At 49.6% G+C, this 17,139-nt stretch overlaps 7 protein-coding genes across 7 annotated transcripts; 2 read left to right on the plus strand and 5 right to left on the minus strand.

The window, feature by feature from the left end:
- Nucleotides 1–53: 53 nt before the first annotated feature.
- On the minus strand, nucleotides 54–1,346 carry FSST1_004334 (uncharacterized protein; the record flags this gene model as incomplete). Its single annotated transcript, XM_083230499.1, has 1 exon — nucleotides 54–1,346. The coding sequence occupies one exon, from the start codon at nucleotides 1,344–1,346 to the stop codon at nucleotides 54–56; it is 1,293 nt and encodes a 430-aa protein (XP_083087764.1).
- Nucleotides 1,347–2,853: 1,507 nt separating this feature from the next.
- FSST1_004335 (uncharacterized protein) lies at nucleotides 2,854–4,046 on the minus strand (the record flags this gene model as incomplete). Its single annotated transcript, XM_083230500.1, has 4 exons — nucleotides 2,854–2,930; nucleotides 3,055–3,464; nucleotides 3,539–3,869; nucleotides 3,926–4,046. 4 exons carry the CDS (start codon nucleotides 4,044–4,046, stop codon nucleotides 2,854–2,856), a joined length of 939 nt encoding a protein of 312 aa, XP_083087765.1.
- Nucleotides 4,047–4,625: 579 nt separating this feature from the next.
- FSST1_004336 (zinc finger-containing protein ZPR1) lies at nucleotides 4,626–6,135 on the minus strand (the record flags this gene model as incomplete). Its single annotated transcript, XM_083230501.1, has 2 exons — nucleotides 4,626–5,909; nucleotides 5,968–6,135. 2 exons carry the CDS (start codon nucleotides 6,133–6,135, stop codon nucleotides 4,626–4,628), a joined length of 1,452 nt encoding a protein of 483 aa, XP_083087766.1.
- Nucleotides 6,136–6,452: 317 nt separating this feature from the next.
- FSST1_004337 (ribonuclease P Rpr2/Rpp21/SNM1 subunit) lies at nucleotides 6,453–7,007 on the minus strand (the record flags this gene model as incomplete). Its single annotated transcript, XM_083230502.1, has 1 exon — nucleotides 6,453–7,007. The coding sequence occupies one exon, from the start codon at nucleotides 7,005–7,007 to the stop codon at nucleotides 6,453–6,455; it is 555 nt and encodes a 184-aa protein (XP_083087767.1).
- Nucleotides 7,008–7,385: 378 nt separating this feature from the next.
- On the minus strand, nucleotides 7,386–8,089 carry FSST1_004338 (CXXC motif containing zinc binding protein; the record flags this gene model as incomplete). Its single annotated transcript, XM_083230503.1, has 5 exons — nucleotides 7,386–7,529; nucleotides 7,585–7,707; nucleotides 7,758–7,823; nucleotides 7,876–7,990; nucleotides 8,055–8,089. The coding sequence occupies 5 exons, from the start codon at nucleotides 8,087–8,089 to the stop codon at nucleotides 7,386–7,388; spliced, it is 483 nt and encodes a 160-aa protein (XP_083087768.1).
- A 331-nt stretch (nucleotides 8,090–8,420) lies between these two features.
- Nucleotides 8,421–10,565, plus strand: FSST1_004339 (uncharacterized protein; the record flags this gene model as incomplete). The annotated part of the gene is made up of 1 exon (XM_083230504.1): nucleotides 8,421–10,565. One exon carries the CDS (start codon nucleotides 8,421–8,423, stop codon nucleotides 10,563–10,565), a length of 2,145 nt encoding a protein of 714 aa, XP_083087769.1.
- Nucleotides 10,566–11,952: 1,387 nt separating this feature from the next.
- Nucleotides 11,953–15,648, plus strand: FSST1_004340 (glycerophosphocholine phosphodiesterase; the record flags this gene model as incomplete). The annotated part of the gene is made up of 4 exons (XM_083230505.1): nucleotides 11,953–11,969; nucleotides 12,026–12,144; nucleotides 12,208–15,404; nucleotides 15,460–15,648. 4 exons carry the CDS (start codon nucleotides 11,953–11,955, stop codon nucleotides 15,646–15,648), a joined length of 3,522 nt encoding a protein of 1,173 aa, XP_083087770.1.
- Between the last annotated feature and the right edge of the window lie 1,491 nt (nucleotides 15,649–17,139).

Genomic DNA, 17,139 nt, shown 5'->3' on the forward strand with positions numbered 1-17,139 from the left:
TTTTTTCAATATAGGAGACCCATCATATCGCTGTCTAGTTGTACATGAAGCTCTTAAGAGCGACGAGCGCGCCTTTGGAGGGCGCTGTTCTTGCTCCTGCGACCGAAACCCTTACCAGGGCCGGCAACGAAAGTGGGAATGTTGGAGTCAGTCTGGCTTTCGCGTCCGGGCTGAAGCAGGCCACCGGGGAGGTTTCCTCTACCGCTACCACGATCTGGGGTCTCGGGAGCATCGTTGGAGTCATCGTTACCACCGCCGAGTCCAGATCCAGGTGTAGCAGGCCCATTACCACCCTCGCCGAAGCCATTACCAGGTCCAGCAACAAAGGTAGGAATAGCACCACTGGGTGCAGCCAAATCACCGCCAGGTGGAGTTCCGCTGCCACTGCCAGGCGTCTGTGTGGGGGTCTCAGGGGCGTCAGAAGTGTTGTCGCTGTCGTTGCCAGATCCAGGTGCAGGGGCATTGCCACCTTCGCCGAAACCATTACCGGGTCCAGCAACAAAGGTAGGGATAGCACCGCTAGGGGCGGCTAGGCCATCGGTCGGCAGAGTGCCACTACCGCTACCAGGTGTCTGGGTAGGGGTTTGAGGGGCATCGGAAGCGTTGTCGTTGCCGTTACCAGCACCAGTTCCAGGCGTAGGGGTCTCACCATCTCCGAAGCCTTGACCGGGTCCAGCAACAAAGGTGGGAATAACAGCGCCAGGAGCAGTGCCGGGGCCATCAAGGCCACTGCCAGGAGAAGGGATGAGAGTAGGGGCGACAGAATCCTCAGAAGTGTTATCGTTTCCACCGTTGCCGGAACCAGGTGTTTGAGCAGGAGCATCAGAAGCACCACCGTTTCCGAAACCTGCGCCAGGTCCAGCAACGAAAGTAGGAATGGCACCGCCGGCGCCAGCATTGTTTCTACCAGGGGTCAAGAGAGGAGACTCGTTGGCTCCAGCGTCGTCGCTGCCGGGAGTGGCGATAGGAGTGGCAGTGCTGGCATCGTCACCGGCTCCGCCGGTTGGGGCGGCGGCAGGAGGGTCGGCATTGTTGTCACCACCTCCGAAAAGATCGGTAAGGAATTTCTCAATCTTGTCCCGTATGGTCTCGCCGTCCGGAGCGGCACCACCGGCACCGGCACCAGGCAGTAACCCGCCGAGACCACCAGTGGGAAGGGCACCACCCAGACCACCACCGGCGGTTTCAGTAGCACCAGCACCAGGGAGAACAGTAGGGATGAGACCACCGCCCAAACCAGCACTGGGCGTTTGAGCATCACCTCCGTTGTCGAATTGTGGGCGAGGCCGGGCCATGGCTGGGGAAGAAAGGGCCAGAGCCACTGTGAGGAGAGAAAGAACAGCCATGTTTGATATTGGACTGAAAAGTAAAATGAAATACAAAGAATAGAGAACGACTAGAAGAAAAGACTGACCACAGATGCCTGCAACTGGTAGTCTTGAATAGTTGAGAGAAAAAAAAGAGCAAAGAAAAAGTGGTGATGGAGAGACTCAAAGACTCATGAGAAAGGTTAGGGGGCTCGGGTATTTATTTATATTATAAAGTAGCTGTAAAACATGGGACGGACGTTGTCTGTCATCTCCCTACTCCCCGTTAACGAACAGAGATTCGAGGCTCAAGGTTCCTCCGCGTTACAAGTTGACGCCAGCAAATCCCACCTCGAATGGCAAGCTGATGGGTTTCAAACTGCAAAAGCTCCGACAATCCTGGGCAGGAAATTGATTAACACCATCAAGTCTGACCCCTGGCGATCATTACGCAGGTTAAGCGAAAGATCGGGTGGATTGATTATGTACGGAAGAGCCAATGCACGAGGTATGTAATTAAGCTAGCGACTGAATCTGGGTCGAATCAGAGCATGAGGATTTATCAAGGTACAACGTACATATATGAGCGATGGATTATATGGGTGTATGAGGAAGCCCATAGTTGGTGCTCTATTGGTATGTCTCTTTTGTTTTCTAGATGACGCGGCTTCATGTTTATCAGGGCATGCTTTCGGTAATGTTTCCCTTGTATTGCATGGTTATGGAGCGTTTTCCTAGGATCAACAACTTGTTCTCCGTCGTTGGGCGTTTCAGAAGACCCTTCAAGGGGTTGAGACTTGTTACTGGGTTCCTTGAGTCAGGATCGGGTTTTGGTTGGTGTTTCGTGCTATGGATCTCTCTCAAGTCGAGACTCTGTGCCCCATAATCTCTCTTTTCGGCGAATGAAATGACTTGATTATCTCTAACGGTTCAAGGTACATATATATATCATCGTCCACACTATCAAGGCCGGTACAACTGCCTTACTTTTCGGTAGTAGCGTAATGACATGCTATCTAGTTCCTTGAGGAGGGAGACACTTCCTCCTGGGTCGTGCAGCATTTGAAAGTGTGATGGTGTCGTTGACGTGATTCACATACAGTACCGTGTTAGCGCGTCTTTGACATAACAGATAATCTAGCATTGATCATCTTATCTTGACATCACTTGTTCCCGCAAAAGAGTGTGCGCAATGATTCCTTTGACTCGTTGTACCAAGTACTGTCCTGATAAATCTTACTAAACACACGGCGTATCAATTACCGATACAATTGGTTCCCAAACGAAGATGCGATTGGAGATGCCAAGTCAAAACGTGAGAGAAGAATAAAGATAGAACTTGTTTCGTGACTTGGTATCGCGATTTTCACTCTTGGCTTCTCAGCTGATGCTTGTTGATGCGATTGGCGCGAGGATCGTGTTTCGTTGTTCTGATACCCTATGGGTTGCGGATGGGTATATCAGAGGTGATATTTTGAAACTAAGAATGGACTAATACTCGGAAGCACGGATGAGCTGATTGATTCTTTTCGCTGAGACTGGATTTTTACTCTTTCTGGTCGAGACCGGCATCGCTTCCGATAAATTGAAAAAGTTTGATAATGGATGTATTTTGCAATATCGCTAATAACATTGGGATATATATGACAGACAATATCATAAGAGTTCCGTAGTATAGTATAGTGTTGCAGTCGCAAGATTTACCCGAGCCTTCCTGGAACAAAAGGGTGTCCAGCGCTTAACCCACCATCAACAGCCCAAGCCTGTCCATTGACATAGCTGCTCTCGTCACTTCCCAGGAACAAAGCAACGCGGGCAATCTCATCAGCTCTGCCACCTCTCTTCAAAGGATTGAGCTGGCCAATCTTCTTCTCGCTACCGCGAGCCCTCGCAGCCTCATATACGGATGCCGTCATGCCGGTCTCGATGAGACCAGGACAGATGGCGTTCACTCGCACGCCAGTCCCGGCAAGCTGATACGATATTGTCTGCGCCAGCGACACAACCGCAGCCTTGGAGGCTGAGTAGGGCGTGGAGCCGGCATTGGATCGGATACCGGCTACTGAGGCTGTGCCTATAATACTGCCCCCGGAATTGGGCTTGTCTGAGGAGGTCTCCATCATAGCGGGTGCCGCATACTTTGCAGCTAGAAAGACGCTGGGATGTGTTATTTAGGTGATACAGGTTAAAGGCGTGGATGGAGTGGAAAGCTGAGCAGAGGCTGTACATACCTTGACGTGTTGGTGTTCATTATCGACATAAACTCATCTTTGCTGAAATCAGAAAACAGCGTGGTTCGTCCAACGATACCGGCATTGGCAAAGAAGACATCCAATCGACCGTAGCGCTGGATAGCATCGTCAACTACCTCCTTGACCTTGTCCTCATCCGCGGCGTCAAAGCATCTCGTGTGAATTTCCACACTTGGAAACGCGGCGTTGATCTCCTTCTTGTGCGTATCAAGATGAGTATCGTCAAAGTCGCAGAGATACAGAGCTCTCGCGCCGCTTTCCGCGTACTGATGGGCAGTGGCACGGCCGATACCCAATGGCGAGTTTGTACCTATGGAGGAGTAAGAGGGAGATACGGTGAAAGTTTTGAGTATATTTGTCAAGTACCTGTTATGATGACGACTTTTCCCTCTACGCGAAGCTTGCTTGATCCTGGAGCTACCTTGTTGATTGGTGGAAGAAGCTGGTTGCCAATGGCGTTAATACGATCTTGTGCCTTGTCAGACATGATTGTGATATTATTTGGCTCCTGGAGAGTTTAACAGATAGTAGAAAAATACAAGAGATGAAAAACCATGAAGCTCTCTCATTTATTATAAACCGAGGCCTACTGTGGACTAAGTCAGTCTGGTCTGGGGAGCTCATCTGGGGAAGTCCCCTTGTTGCTTTAGTTGGAGTTTCCCCCGGTTAGAGTGGAGTCATGAGGGGAGCGCCCTGAACCGAGGCTCGGTGAATCGACAACACATATCCCGAATGGCAACTCCAAGCATCACGTGGCTACCCGGTACCATACATTGTGGTCAGTGTAAGAAACATCAATAGCTAGTACGTACCTTTAAAGAGGTAGGCAGGCATTTACTAGGTCAAATAACACCTCAGCTTGCCTACCTAGGTTTGTCTGAATACTAAATCTTATATCATCAAACTCGAAGTTCATCACGACTAAGAGCGCGGTTCGAGTGAGGGCCCAAGTCAACAGTCGATGCTCGAGAAACTACATGGGTCATAAACTTAATAATCATTGCTTCATCTATGGGCTTAACTTTTAATCAGACAAACAGAAAAGAGGAATCAAAGCCATCCAGTACTATGACTCAGTGGCAGCCTCAGTCTTGTCCTCGCCGTCCTTCTTCTCCTCGTCGTCCTCTCCATAGTTCTCCAGCTTCATGTCCTTGAGACCAAGTTCCTCCTCTTCCTCGTCGGTGCGGGTATAGCTCTCACGGTGGATACTGGGGTCAGGAGCAGGAGGGTCCACGAGGGGCTGAACGTAGCTGCTCGCGAAAGGATCGGTGAGCTTGATTGTGAAAGGCTTGTCGCCTCGGATAGCAGCATCGAGACCGTCGAAGAAAGCGGTCCATTGGTTCTTCTCGTCGCTGGCGAGAGAGTCACCACCTTGGCCGGGGCCACTAGCCTCGAAGATCTGGGAGTGAAGATCGCCACGGACCTGAGTGAGGAGACCCTCAACAGTGGTGAAGCGACCACCAAGTGTACCAGGGTTGACCTGCAGCTTAAGTTCAGGGCACTCCAGAGCACAGGTCTCGCTCTTGAGAATGTCACGGGCCAAATCGGTGCTGTCCTTGACCTCGAGAGTGATCTTCTCACCCTTCTCGGGAATCTCACCACCAGTCTTGACATCGTTGGAGCGGTATCCGCAATCATCACAAACAGTAGACATGATAATGACTTGCTTAAAGTGAGGAATGTCGACCATCTTCATGTGGGTGGTGCAAGGACGCATGCAGCCAGGGCATGTGGCGGGGAAGCTGTATACTTCGTTGGGGATGATTTCGCCGTCGGCGGTCAATCCAGGGTTCTGCATCTGATGATCATCGGCGTTGGTGTCGGAGATACCAAGAGAAGCGTTCTGCTCGTCGGTTCGGGCATACTCATGCTTCTCCCACTTGCCAACTCCGTCCTTCAAATCGGGGGCAATGAATGAGTTTCCAGCAGGGTCGTCAACCCAGACACGGAAGGGGAACGAGTCACCATTGAGCATGGCGCGACCCTTGGCGATGATCTCAGCAATCTTGACATGAACCTCAGGAGACTGCTCCTTTCGCGCCTCTTGTCCCATCTCGAGGTCATCGATCACGGTAGTCAAAAGACCCTCAACGTTTGTCAGCTGGCCGCGGCCATCAGGAATCTCGAGGTCAAGCTCAATAAACTTGACGGTCGCAGTATCGGACTTGATGACCTGGCGAGAAAAGTCGGCAAGTTCTGTCAAGCGCAGCTCGTAGTGTGTTCCCTTGGGCTGGACAGTTCCGGCCGCCTGGATCTCGTTGTTCTGGAGGTTGCAGTGCTCGCAGGAGAAAGACATGATGACGACTTCGCGGAAGTAAGGGATCGCGGTGAGAAGAAGACGAGTAACTCCCTTGGCGAGTTCGTTAGATATTTTGGTATGCGACTTGTCAGGCAATGGCTCAACTCACATTCTTGCCGCAGTTCATGCAAAGAGACTCAATCTCTTCGACAGCGCGCTCGTCGTCATCGTTCTGAGCATCAGCATCAGCGGCAGCAGGCGCAAGGCTCTTGACCTTATCGCCGATGCTTTGGAAAAAGTCCTCAGGAGTTTGCTTGTTAACTTCTTCGGTAGCCATTTTTGTTTGTGGTGAGACCGTATCGTTAAAATGGTCGTTTTGGTGGTTGGAATCAGATGTAATGGAGGGGCAGAGGGGTCATGAAATTTTTGGAGGGGCAATTAAGTCTAGACCTAGTTATGTCATGGGGTCCAGGGTGCAGATTGGCAGATGCAGGCTGGCGCTAGAATGTTCGGGATGCAGTGAATGGATGGTAGCAGCCCGAGATGACTCAGATCGCTCATTCCATTTGCCCAAAGTAAATTTGAGTTATTTGACCAATTAAAGCTGGATGTGCCTGACATCGGATATAGAAGTGAACGCAAACAATTGCTATCTCATTTCATAAAATGAGAAAGACTGAGAGGGTTCGCGACTTGCTGCTTTTGACCTGAAAGCAAAGCTTGGAGTCCGGCCTTTCGGTTTTTAGCGCGTTTCTTACTGTTGGCATTTGAAGTTTGCTTAGGCGGTTCAACTGATGCAGAAGTCTTCTTGACTTTATTTTGTGCTGTTTTGCGTCTCACAGCAGGCACCGGAGCTGAGAGGACAATCTTTGTGTCTCGTTGACAGTTGTCGCAGTGAAGGATCTTGCATGGCCCTTTTTTGTTGTCTTTCGGTGTTGAGTCGATGCCAGACTTTTTGCCCTTTGTCTTGGCTCGCATGTTTTTTCGAGCCTCCAGTTTCAGCATGGATTCTTGGCCTAGGATAATTATGAGACCACAGCCTCCGCATACGTGTTGTCGTTGAACATCAGACGGTGAGATACTAAATTGTGAGAGAAGGTTGCCACGGCAGTTCATGAGATGAGCTGAAGTCTCTGGGGCTGTCATGCGTAGGAGGTGTGCTGCATCGGTGAGAAAATCGGCCGTTCCTGGAAGCTCTGGTAGTGACATTGTGAAAGGATTGAGAGATTGTTGATGCCTCTTGGTTTTCCTGTAGTCAGCTTTGAAGTTGAATGTTTGATCGCATTCGAGTTCAGAACCTTGACGGCCACAGTCGTGAAAAGGTGGGTCTGATTAGATATAAGCTGTCGCTCGATTGGTTGGTCTGGCTCTTGTCTAATGAGCTTCTAATTCACCAACCTCACTGAGCAACTTACGTCTTTCACAATAAGTCCTGAGTTTGCAAATATTAAAGATTCCTACGGTATTTGTGGTGGTCTTTTATTTATACCGAGTAATCGTTTGTATATTCTTTTTACTCCTGCTATACAGCCTCTTTGTTGCTGAAACCTACATCCAGACAGCACCTTAAATGACCTCAGGAGAGCTCTACGAGCGGCGGACCTCCCACTTAACCTCGTTAATGCTCACTTCCTCGTTGGACTTCTCGTCATACTCAAACCATTCGCCCTCCTCCAGATCGATGGCTGTAAACTTGGTGCCGGTCTCAGCACCCTCGGCAAGCCACTCGCCCTAGGATCAAGTCAGCATATATCACAGCCCAGGCGATGGATAACTCGTAATGTACCTCTGCCTTGAATTCGACAAACTCGAGACCTCGGCAGTCAAATTCAATAATCTTCTGGGCCTTGGCCGGCTCGGCCTGTTCATAAGCTGCAGGTCCGGACTTGACAGATGCAGAAGACTCTCGCTTGACATTTTGTTAGCAAACATACACGGTTCAGTTTCAGAAACACTAACCTTGCAGTTCTTGCATTTCCATACAAAGTTGGCTTCTCCTCGGCTTCCACTCATCTCATTTGTCTCCTGAACAAGACCTTTAGTAAATGAATAACCACACAGACTGACCAGCACGTACGAAACGGTTGACTCCAACATAGTTTGAGTGAGTCTCTCGGCAAGAGGTACACTGAACCTTGAACATGTACCAAAAAGGGTTGTCTTGAGTATCATCAGGACGTAAGTTGGTGACCCTGTCATATTGGGATTGCCCCTCACGTCAATGAAGCTCAAGATAGCAAAAACTTAATGACATACCCTTGCAAGTCAGCTGTTAGATAGAGAGCGAACATGGTTGTTTATGTGGCAACTGAGAAACTGGAGGCGATGTTGTAAGGATAAGCAGGTATTATCTGTGAATTTCTGTGAATTAAACGGAATACAGTTGCTTCAGAGCTACTATCCTTGGTGGAATGTGGGTGGTGGGGTGTGAGAATAGCGCCTACAAGCTGCTAACCTCACGATGGACGTAATACCCACGTGACTCCAAGAATCGAACCATCTGTGACTGGCCAATTTCGTGGTTCCAACAACTCCACGAAACACCTCAACTGAGCGATTGTCGTCAACGACAACCCCCAATCGCCCTAGAGCTATGTCCTAGACGTCTGGTTGCCGCCGAAAATGCAGGCTTTGTGGTCGAGAGCTGGCCGGGCTCATCGCTGCGGTTGCCGCGCCTGCGAAACAGTTGTGAGCACTCTCGGCCGCCGAGTGACAACCGCGACTCGACCACGTAAAGTCGCCATTGCCGATATATTTACAGCATGCTACAGTTCCATGTTTGCGACCGCCGCCATTGTCGATGCCGTGCGAAAGGAGGACCGACGACAGGAAATAGACCGACTGTTGGAGGAAACACGGCGGGAATTGGCCCAACTCCGAAACCTCGAGGCGAGCCAAAGTACAAAAGGGAGCAGTTCCGCTCACAACGACATCTCTCTTGGTCAAATGCACCACCTATGGGAGTCTTTGAAGGAGATATACACGAATCGGCCATATATGAAGGAGACATATAAGCCTGCTACCATTCGAATAGACGAGTTTCTCAACAGGGCACACACCGAACAATACCAACGTCCAGACAAGGCAACAATGGATGCTTACCGACGAACGGATTATGAACATCTCGAGCAGGCCATCATTCGCGAGGAGACAGACGACAGCATCCCTCATAGAAGGCCAACGAACTCTAAGCAGGTCCATAACGCTGGACGTACGCTCAACCACCTTATCCAGCAATTACTCAAACGAGCTGATGCTCATGACGAATCCAACTCACCAAGCCCCAGCTTTGACGAGGCTGTCAAGATTGCGGACCTAAATCCTTCTTACAAATTTCTTGTGGAGTCAAATTCCGAAATGATGAAGAAGAACCGAGCTACCTTGAATCTCGGCCTCCGCCAGGTTGTTGGCTCATCACTGAGTCTCAAGGAAAAAGTCGGCAGAGTGTGCTACAACCTACTTGTCTCTGCTTACCCCGCTGACATGCACACGTACAACACACTCATCGTGGCTTTCGACAAGCAGGGTTACAAGTTTTTGGCAGAATCAGTAGTCAATTCCTTCTACTACTATCGACGACTAAGGCCAACGCCGTCCACGTTTGTAGCCATTTTAAATCATTACCAAACCTCAGGCAACTACGGTCGATTCTTACGTAGCCTTGCCTGTATCACTGGGCTTGACGGCGAGACAGGGGCCAAGGTGAGACGCAGGCTAGCAGAAGGGTTTGACACTTCAAGAAGCAGGCGCCACAAGATCCAGACGTGGACGCAAACGGGCGACTATTTCTGGCAGCATGCATTACTAAACAAACCTGTCGTTGAGGCTGCTATTCAAGGTCTTCTTCGCATGAATCTTTTTGAACAAGCCGCCATGTTCTTCGTGTCTTGCATGAAAGCCAAGGTTGTCCTTAGCACACAAATCATCAAACAGTTGTTCGATGAGTGTATTGTCGCTCTCGACTGGAGGTCTGCCGTGCGTCTAATACAAGGTTTCGCGGATTGTACCCATACATGGCCCTGTATGCTGCTCGACAGGGATCAAGATACGGTCTACCTTATCAGCCGACTACGAGTCTTGCTTGACCTCACCGGTTTACAAACCTCAAACGGTGAAGTATCCGCGTCAGTTCTCAGCAACTTGTCAATATCTAATCACGGATTCCGAAAATTCCTGAGCGACCTGGCGACAGTAGACTCAACTTCCCAGCTCGAGATACAAGACTCGGCGACTGAGCTTATCAGCTCTCCGGAGAGGAAGTTACTTCAGATTGAGGCACTGTGGAAGGAACAAGATTTTGTTGCCAAAACCACACGTTCTATCGAGAGTAAACTACTCTATCCCGACTTTTCTCAATATTTCCGCGAGTCCATGGCCTCTCATATAGGAAACGCTGCGGCCAAAGATGTTGTGGAGCTGAATAGGGAGATTATGGAGGTTTTTGCGCGACTTCCCCGTTCAGACCGGGTTGAGAAAGGCCTTACGGCGTGCAAGACGTTCGGAGACGCTTCTGTCGCTCGTTCTAAGAGCAGTTTTGTTGAGAAAATGATACAATCAAGGCGGACAACGACAGGTGAGCAAGAAGACAAAGAGGTTGAGATGCTATTACGAGAGGATGAGCCACACATGCCCTTGACACAGGGGACAACGGCAAATAAGCAAATGAATGCAGGGCGTAAGCCACTGCGGGCGAGACCAATGAGGCTGACCACATGGCCAGTGACAGATCAGCGGGTGGGATATTCGGAAAGACCAAGTTTCGGTTAGCTTTGAGAAGCAACGAGCCGCATACATGAGTGTTTCACTTACATGCATTCCAATGTTTTACTACTGTACTATACGTTACCTACACGCACACACACATATACAGGATAGACACAGCATTTGCACGAAGCATAAAGATATATGAATGAAATTATCTAAACTACCTACATATACATACGCAGCAAAAAGTGCCCTTGTTCAAGATTTGAGCATGTTTGTTGTACAAGGTTACAATCATAAGCATTTGTTTCCTCCAACTCCCTTGTCAGGGTACTGTACCTCGGCCTCTATACAAATTTGACCAGGCTTGCAGCTAAAGCGCCGCCACTAAGCGTTTCCGTTCGTCATCGTGGGTTATCCCCTGTCATGAATTGATTGTCGGTGTTGATCGCACAGTATATTAGCACTCTTGTAGATGGTAACCAACATGGCGGTCAAAAGTCGTTTTCATAGTGAGCCCGACTTTCAGCTTGCACTGTATCCAAGTGGCGGCGTGATCTGACAGGTTCAAGGGTCGCGATGCGACTTTTCCGAATGGGTGCGCCCTGAATCGTGCCGGCCAGTCACGAGGTCGTACAGGGTCCACGGGGCCAATTGGATTGGCAGGCTCGACCTCGACTAAGGGTCCTTCCAAGAAAACGGTAAAGGTACCTGAGAAAGAACAGCCCGGTACTTGCTACTATACTTTGGCAGTGCCCGTGCAGGTACTGTACATTCCATTACTGGGTTGCTTAAGAATGGAATTCTCTCCACTGATGGGATGGATCGCATCAACAAGTTCGTCTCAAGGCTCCATCACCCATTGAATCCACGAATGCTATTTCGGCAAAGAAACGACCTTGTTCTTTTTTTGTTCGCTGGGCTTATTTAGTAAAATCGGTTCCCGAGCGGGATCCAGGTCCCAGTACCCATAGCATTACATACATATCTCCAGCGGCACCGTCATTGTTCACTCCTCCCCTTTCTTGTTCCTTTTTTCTTCTTCTTCTCATTCTTCTAACGCTATCTCTGCCATACTCATCTTTGTGAGAACTGGATTTTCATACGTGATTTGTGAATACATAAGTTATTCATTACTCGCTCTATCGCCACTTGGTCAAGACAACGAATACTCTTGATTGTTTGCGCAAAGTTGATTTGACGTCACTAGCCCGCGATCGACCATCGTGTCGCATTACACTACAGCTGCAGAACATTGTTGAAAACTCTCTTTTTTCAGTTGACTGGGTGTTGCGATTGTGCGCCAAAGTCAACTTTGTCAACAACTATAAATTATCTGAGGGGTCGAAACGCGGTGTGCCTCTCTCACTATCTATCTTTACCACGCTACAGTCGTGCCGCCCACCGATTCTGCTTCCTTCTTTGTTTAGTTATCGGGGGGCTACGCAGCATGAAATTCGGAAGAAAGTGAGTACTCATATAATCTGTTCTACTAAGCGCATTTAACTCACTACTTTTCCCAGTCTGCCGCGCAACCAGGTCCCCGAGTGGGCGGCCTCATACATCAACTACAAGGGCCTCAAGAAACTTGTGAAAGCAGCAGCAGAGAAAGCAAAGAATGGGGAAAAGGTGGATCCTGCAGGTGGGCGGCTTTGAACGACTCTTTGTGTCGCACACTGAGCCTCTCCCCTAACTCCTGATGCAGAATTCTTTTTCGCTCTTGATCGAAACCTCGAAGATGTCGACTTTTTCTACAACAAGAAACTCGCCGAGTTCTGTCGCCGGCTGAACCTCCTCCAAAACCGATATGGACGAACCCCCGATGTTGTCGCTACCCTGGACCAGGATGAAGTCGAAGAAGTCATGGGCGCTCTGCTTGAGCTGAGAAGCCAGTTTAGAAACTTGCAATGGTTTGGTGAGATTAACCGCAGGGGTTTTGTCAAGATTACAAAGAAACTCGACAAGAAAGTCCCAGACCTTGTCACACAGCGTCCCTATATTACAACAAAGGTCGACGTCAAGCCTTTCGCAAAGGAAGCAAACACAGTGAGACTTCTTAATGAGATCAACAGGTGGATGTCCGTGCTTTCAGAGGCTCAGACGTTTAACGATACCATGTCTGAACATTCGACCCGTTCTCTGGGTCGAGCTTCAGCCAAAGGCATGTTAAGTTTACCTCAAGCTCAACTCGATGTGCTTGACCAAGCCGTGCGTAACGACAATGTTTCTGCTCTCGAGGATGGTCTCAAGGAATGCAACGCTATTGAGGAAGGTGCCCATCCACTTCTACTGGGTCTCCTCCAGCGGTCAATTTCTGTGCGCTCCAAGGCATGCATGGCTTTTCTCCTTTCCAACACAAAGACCCTAGATGAGCCGGACGACATCAACGGTCGCAGCTGCATTCACCGTCTAGTTATTCACATTGGACGCACAAAAGCCACCAACGTTGAGCAAGATTCAAAGTCTCGCCCTGTACCTGCTGGCTCGCAGTTCAGTAACAGGCACCTCGAGCCAGGCTTGACTACCTCGAAGGCTGCCAAGTCTTTAAATCAAACCGAGTCCTTGCTCTTGAACAAGGATGATGAGGCGGTTCAGCTTTTTATATTCTTGCTCGAGCAGTTGCGCCCGGAACAGAGGATTGCGCTCAAGAGTCGCGATTCCTTCGGTCGTATGCCACTTCATTACGCGGCTCAGTTTGGTATTGTAGTTATCTGCCAGATAATCATGTCCAAGATGCAAGAGTGGGGCCAGTTCCATGTAAAGGATGGCATTGATACACCCGAGTGGCAGGACAATGATGGGTATGCGCCCCTACACCTTAGTGTTGTGGGAGGCCATTCTCTTACCACTCGAGCACTCTTGCAGGGTGAGAACTGGGAAGGAAGCAGCAAAGGCAAGGCTGATATACGGAAGTCCATTGCCAAATCAGGCGCTGTCCTGGCCATTGCTACCAAGTCGAACTACAGTGTCATTGTACAGCTCCTGATAGAAGCTGGCGTTGATATCAACTGGAAAGACAAGACCGGTGAGACTGCGCTTCATGTTGCAGCTCGTTTCGGGAATGTCGAATGTGCTCAGATTATCCTCAAAGGAACCCAAGATCAAAAGGCAGACCTTGAGGCTACAGAGGGTACTTACTCCTGGACCCCTCTTCACGTTGCTGCTGTTGACGGAAGATTCAGTGTGGCAGAGCTTCTGGTTGAAGCCGGGGCAGATATCACACGTCTCGACTCGTCGGGATGGACTGCACGGGAGCATGCCGCCCTTCGAGGCCATATGGATATTGCACGACTGCTTGAAACCGACACGCTCGAGGCTGACTCTCCTCCAGTGAGGCCAGTTGACACGCTGCAACCAACTCCATCGGATATGTCATCTATCGATGAGCGACGCTCGAATGGTAACGGAACAAATAATATCTCGCGCTCTCAGGATGCCATCAAGAGCTTCGGACACCGATATCTTACCGATGAGAGTCTCGTCCTTGTTAGTCTTGGGTCCATGGACATGCGAAAGAACGTTGAGCCAGTCAGCTTGGACCGCGTTCCACTCACTGAAGCCCACAATACGCAACTTGACACTGCTCTCTCCATTGTTGTGTCTGCTACAGGTGCTCATGGTGAGCCCACCATCATCGATATTCCTGTGCATGATAGCATCTCGACTGAGCCCATAGTTTTCATGACGTCGGCTGCGGAAAAGGTGAAGCTTCTTTTCGACATCGTTCCGACATACTCCGGCAACGACAAGAACAAAGTTGGACGTGCTGTTGCCCTCCTATCTTCTGTGAAGCCAACACTGGGCTCTCGTCGTATGAACTTACAGGGAGACGTTTGCGTTCCTATCATGTCAAGCAACTTTGATGTCATTGGTACCGTCAACTTTAACTTCTTGGTCATCACTCCGTTTCACCACCCCAACATGGGAGTCACATCACGACAGACGTATTGGAAGAAGTTGGAATCTACTATGCTAATTGGCCACCGAGGGCTCGGCAAAAATCTGACGAGCAACAAGTCCCTTCAGCTGGGAGAGAACACCCTGCCGTCTTTCATCGCAGCGGCTAACCTCGGAGCTCATTATGTCGAGTTTGATGTTCAACTGACCAAAGACCACGTCCCTGTTATTTACCATGACTTTCTTGTTAGTGAAACAGGCATTGACGCCCCTGTTCATACATTGACATTGGAGCAATTTCTACACATCAACTCGGACAAGAGTCGAGATGCGCAACAGCAATCAAAGAAAAAGCCTCCTCACTCAGGAGAACCGGGCGATTTCCGAGCGCGCAGTAACAGTGTGGCACCAAAACGCTCACAATCTATGGGATTTGCTGGCAGCGGGCCTGACGACTTGGATGAACGCATGAAGCACACAAAAGACTTCAAAGAGCAGGGCTTCAAGGGTAACACGAGAGGAAACTTCATTCAAGCCCCCTTTGCCACCCTGGAGGAACTCTTCCGGGAACTACCTGAGCATGTTGGCTTCAACATCGAGATGAAATACCCCATGCTGCACGAGAGTGAGGAGCACGAGATGGACACGTACGCAGTTGAGCTCAACTCTTTCTGTGATACTGTCCTCTCCAAAGTCTACGATCTTGCTGGACAACGTCACATTATTTTCAGCTCTTTTAACCCAGATATCTGCCTGTGCCTGAGCTACAAGCAGCCTTCTATTCCTATTCTCTTCCTCACAGACGCGGGCTGTTGTGATGTATGTGACATTCGGGCTTCGTCGCTTCAGGAAGCTATTCGTTTCGCGAGTCGTTGGAACCTTTTGGGTATCGTTGCCGCTGCGGAGCCTTTCATCAACAGCCCCCGTTTGATCAAGATTGTAAAGGAGAACGGAATTGTATGCTTCAGCTATGGCGTGCTAAATAACGACCCTATCATGGTTCAGGTAAGCCTTACTAAACATGGTAGAAGCAACTTGAATTCGCTGACATTTGTTGCAGCGTCAGGTCAAGCAGGGCATCGATGCTGTCATTGTTGACAGTGTCCTCGCCATTAGAAAGGGATTGACGAACGGAGAGACGCCTGCCGAGCTTACGAACGGAGAGGCTGAAACAAATGGCACTCTCGAATCAACTAACGAGCTCAAGGAGAAGTTGGAGGAGTTGACAGTCAATGGTGCAGGTCCTTGAGAATGACCGGCTTCGTGGTGACCCATACCGGGCAGGCTGGAGAGATCATGAGCCTGATCTTGACACTTAACTCACGCAGATAGGTTTGCCCAGACGTTTCGGCAGTAGGAATAGACAACATCTATGATGAGGATATGACACGGACTTGTTCGGCATCAGGGTCAGCAAGTGGCATTTGGCGCTGTTGATTCGTCTGCCGGGATAGCACCATGCTGGTGATCACGATTATGTGACTCTGATCACCATATAACGTGCTTCATATGCAGTGAGGGTAGTATTGTGATCAAAACGGTCAAACACCATAACCGCTCCTCTGATAAGAATGTATACAACCGATGAGCGAGCGTCCTAGTCGTCGTACGATTTTGCAGTCCCATAAAGCCATGTCTCAGAACAAGCCTATTGAGCTACAGTTAGAACGAGATCTACAGCTGTGCCGCATCCTTGGGAAATACTACAAGGACCAGGGCATAACGCCAGGATACGTACGGGTACTTGCCGTGGTGATCTTCAAGGTTTCCCTCTAATACTGGGGGGGCTGTGCATGTTTCGAAAGCAGGGGGTACGAGGCGGAAATAGTCAACCGACTGTTCCAAGCCATAGTCTAGAGGTCAAATGTTTTGTGCCATACTTGGATGCACGGGGTCACCGTGTGTGCTAGCCTATAGTATCCGGAAAAGGAAACGGGGTTCCCTCCTAGGACGGCTTTGTTTCAACCGTCTACCCGATACCGTTTATGAACGAGATTTGTCGTTTATGTCTCGGCGGTATACTCTGTAGATACACAGGAGACATGTCTCAGTGTTTGCTTACCTTGTTGTAAGCGTTGGTACTCGTTGAGGAAGAGGGTGATGACGGCTGGGCATGTCGCATAGCAAGGTGAGGACAACCAGTAAATATGACTTGCTCGCTTCAGTCAGCCAACTAACCTACATCAGTGATAGCCTGTCTAATCGCATGCCACCAGCTACTTATCGAGATATGTCTCTCATGGTCTCTCTGTAATCCTGGCCAGCTTTAGTTGGGAGAGGAAAAAAGAATGTTCTTATTCGTGGAAGCTCTAGTCCGAGTCAACAGGAGCAGAAAACCTGTTCATTTGGGAGCATTGTTTATGGCGGTCCTTCAGATTGGCTATGCAACTGCCGATAGCTTTCATGGGAAAAGATACCAGAGTTGATAGAAAACCGGGAAAGTTGCATTTGGGTGATTGACGACTGACAAGTCAAACTGTCAGACGCGGGAGATTGTGACATGATCGCCCTCTGGTGGGGTTCAGTCAGTCAATTGGCAGCTGAACACAAGAGCTAGAGCTCGCGATGTAACTTTAGAGAGGCCACTTCTTGAACTGTAGTGCCATGGCCGACAGCTCGAATGGTGGCTTCTCGTGAGGCTTGATTCAGATGTGTGTTACTCAGCAACAACAGTAACCCTCGTTCCCCCCCCCCCCCCCCCCCCCCCCCAGTTAGGCAAAATGACCGTTGCGTTGGTTCA

This window comes from Fusarium sambucinum, chromosome I (assembly GCF_050947815.1).
Source record: "Fusarium sambucinum isolate potato_lamoka chromosome I, whole genome shotgun sequence".
Lineage (NCBI taxonomy): Eukaryota > Fungi > Ascomycota > Sordariomycetes > Hypocreales > Nectriaceae > Fusarium > Fusarium sambucinum.